Consider the following 2,500-nt stretch of genomic DNA (forward strand, 5'->3'; position numbering starts at 1 on the left):
AGTTGCCTAATGTGTACATGTTAAGGGGTAGATTCACACATAATGCCAATGAATGCTAACCCTCCATTATGGCTATTATTGTCATCAGCAAAGGAAACGTATAATATACATATATTCTACTTTATTATCTTAGTTTATGTTACTGCTTGGCGTTTCCTATTACAAATAGCTACATGACACTTGCAAGAAACTTTCACCAGTGCCAGACATGGCGATGAAGCAGCCTCCCCCCCCCCCCAGGTCTGGACCCCGCCGGCCCGCTCTTCTACGACCAGTCCGCCGACCTCCGAATCGACAAATCCGACGCCCTCTTCGTTGACATCATTCATGCCAACAGCGGACCCATTATCGAGGTTATTGAGATTCACTTTTTTTTAAGGCTCTGAAGTCGAATTATCTTTTATCAATGTTGTGAATTCATAAATTCCTTTGTTTGTTTGTTTGTTTGTTTTTTTTCTGATATCGTTGTATATTTCCTGTTTCTTGTATTTTCCCCGAGCTTTATTTCCCCCTCTTTTTCGTTTGTCTCACCGTTTCTCACAAACCTATTGAGAGGATAAGGCTGTATAAGTCACTTCGAAACCGCCATTCGTTCTTTTATGAACTCTATATCTTTCCCAAAGTAGCTCCACCTTCAGTAGGTCAAACACGTACCTTTCCACCGCACGGAGCGAAAGAACCAAATTTCTCACTTACACTGAAACACACTTTTCGAACACCTTTTTTGTATCAACCACCTATACCCCTCCTCACTTCACAATATCTCAAACACACCCTTCTTTCCACCCCTCGACCCCCCCCCCCCAACCACCACCACCACACCAAAAAAAAAGGAGGGTGTTACGAAGGTCCCTTCAAACTCCTCATTCTTTTCTCAATCAACACCTGCTCATAATCCTCCCCTACTTTAACATCTCAAGCACACACTTTTTCACCTCGCGATTCCCTCCACCTTCGAAAAAAAAGGGTTGCATCGGCCTCTTCGAAGCGGTCGGGCACGTGGACTTCTACCCGAACGGCGGAATGCACCAGCCGGGGTGCGCGTTTGCGGCGCCGCCTCCGCCCAACGGCGTCCGGAGCGACTGGACTGACCTCTTCGGTAAGGAAGTCGAGGGTGGAGTGTTGACGTCTGATGGAATGTATGAAAAGAGGGGGGTACTGTGATATATAATGTCTTAGGATGTATTTATGTGAGTATATATGTTTGTATATTTATACATATATATATATATATATATATATATATATATATATATATATATATATATATATATATAATGTATATATATACATACATATACATTCAGATCTTTGACGTCATTATTATCGTTTTCTTGATAAAGAGTATCATGATAATTTCATACATATCAGTTTACCGCATTTTGGTCGCTCTCACCATATTTCAATAGAAATAATTTCTCTTTTCCTTCTTCCTTCCCTCCTTTCCCTTCTCCGATTCGTCCGTGCCACCCACCCAGGTGGTTGCAGCCACGCCCGCGCCACAGCCTACTGGGTGGAGAGCCTTCGGGCTAGCGACGCCTCGGAGATGTTCCTCGCGTGGCCCTGCTCCGATTGGGACACCTTCTTCGCCGGCGGCTGCCCCGACTGCGCCGCGGGGTGTCTGGATATGGGCTTCCCGACGGCCGAAGGGTGGGCGGATTTACATGATTTTCGGGATGAATTTCGAATTTGGAGTTATATGTTTTATGGATTTGTTTGTTTGTCTGTTGATGGTGGTGTTTTCTTGCTATTGTTGATTTTTTTTTTTTTTTAATTTGTCATATCTTTAACGCTTGCAACGAGAGAAAAGTAACGTAGAGAAATTTCTGATTACAGTGAGGTGCTTGGCAACGGACATAAAATATAAGTAATATATATATCTCAATCATGATATACAGGATTCTACCGCACTGTAATCAACAAGTAATTCAGCCGCAGAAACGGATTGCGATATACAGTTAACCCAATGACGCCGGAAACACGCACTTTCCACTGTGCTTTTATTATTATTTCTCTTTCACTTAGATGGTTTGATAAGAGCACAATCATTAAGGAGTCAATTAGCATGTCTACCTGACCTCATCTGTTTACCCCATTCCCTCAATATTCGTGAGGAAATGCTTTCATTTCTATAATCATTTTCATTGTTACTACCGTTACGTTAGTATTCTGGCATCATTGGGTGAAGCATCCTTGTACTGTTTAATACAACTCATAATCGGAATTACTCTGTTATTTAGATTATTCCATCAAGTGTTCTCTGTTCTATTCAATTACGTAAAGTCAGGCACAAAATTCTTGTATCAAAGCAGCCTTTAATTTGACCTTTTGTTGGTTCGGTTCGGAGTTTTTCGAAGCTTCATTGTTATTTCCCGATTTTTATCCGTGACTCTACACTCACCTTAGGCGTTGTGCTTATTTTCTTTCTTTTTCAGACTCGAAGGCACATTTTTCCTCCGAACGAATCCAACATCACCATATGCTCTTGGAGATGTTCAGT

The 2,500-nt window shown here is 42.0% G+C and overlaps 1 protein-coding gene across 1 annotated transcript in view; it reads left to right on the forward strand.

Annotated features, from left to right (window-relative positions):
- The window catches only part of LOC122253022 (pancreatic lipase-related protein 2), a 19,833-nt gene that overhangs the window by 17,203 nt on the left and 130 nt on the right, over window positions 1-2,500 (forward strand). The window contains exons 6-9 of the mRNA XM_043015775.2: window positions 241-353; window positions 967-1,099; window positions 1,479-1,650; window positions 2,436-2,500. The exon at window positions 2,436-2,500 is cut by the window's right edge and continues 130 nt beyond it. Of these exons, the coding sequence (XP_042871709.2) occupies window positions 241-353; window positions 967-1,099; window positions 1,479-1,650; window positions 2,436-2,500 (483 nt within the window). The remainder of the gene's footprint in view (window positions 1-240; window positions 354-966; window positions 1,100-1,478; window positions 1,651-2,435) is intronic.

Source organism: Penaeus japonicus, unplaced genomic scaffold (assembly GCF_977035675.1).
Source record: "Penaeus japonicus unplaced genomic scaffold, GWHDUDI00000001_assembly GWHDUDI00000030, whole genome shotgun sequence".
Classification (NCBI taxonomy): domain Eukaryota; kingdom Metazoa; phylum Arthropoda; class Malacostraca; order Decapoda; family Penaeidae; genus Penaeus; species Penaeus japonicus.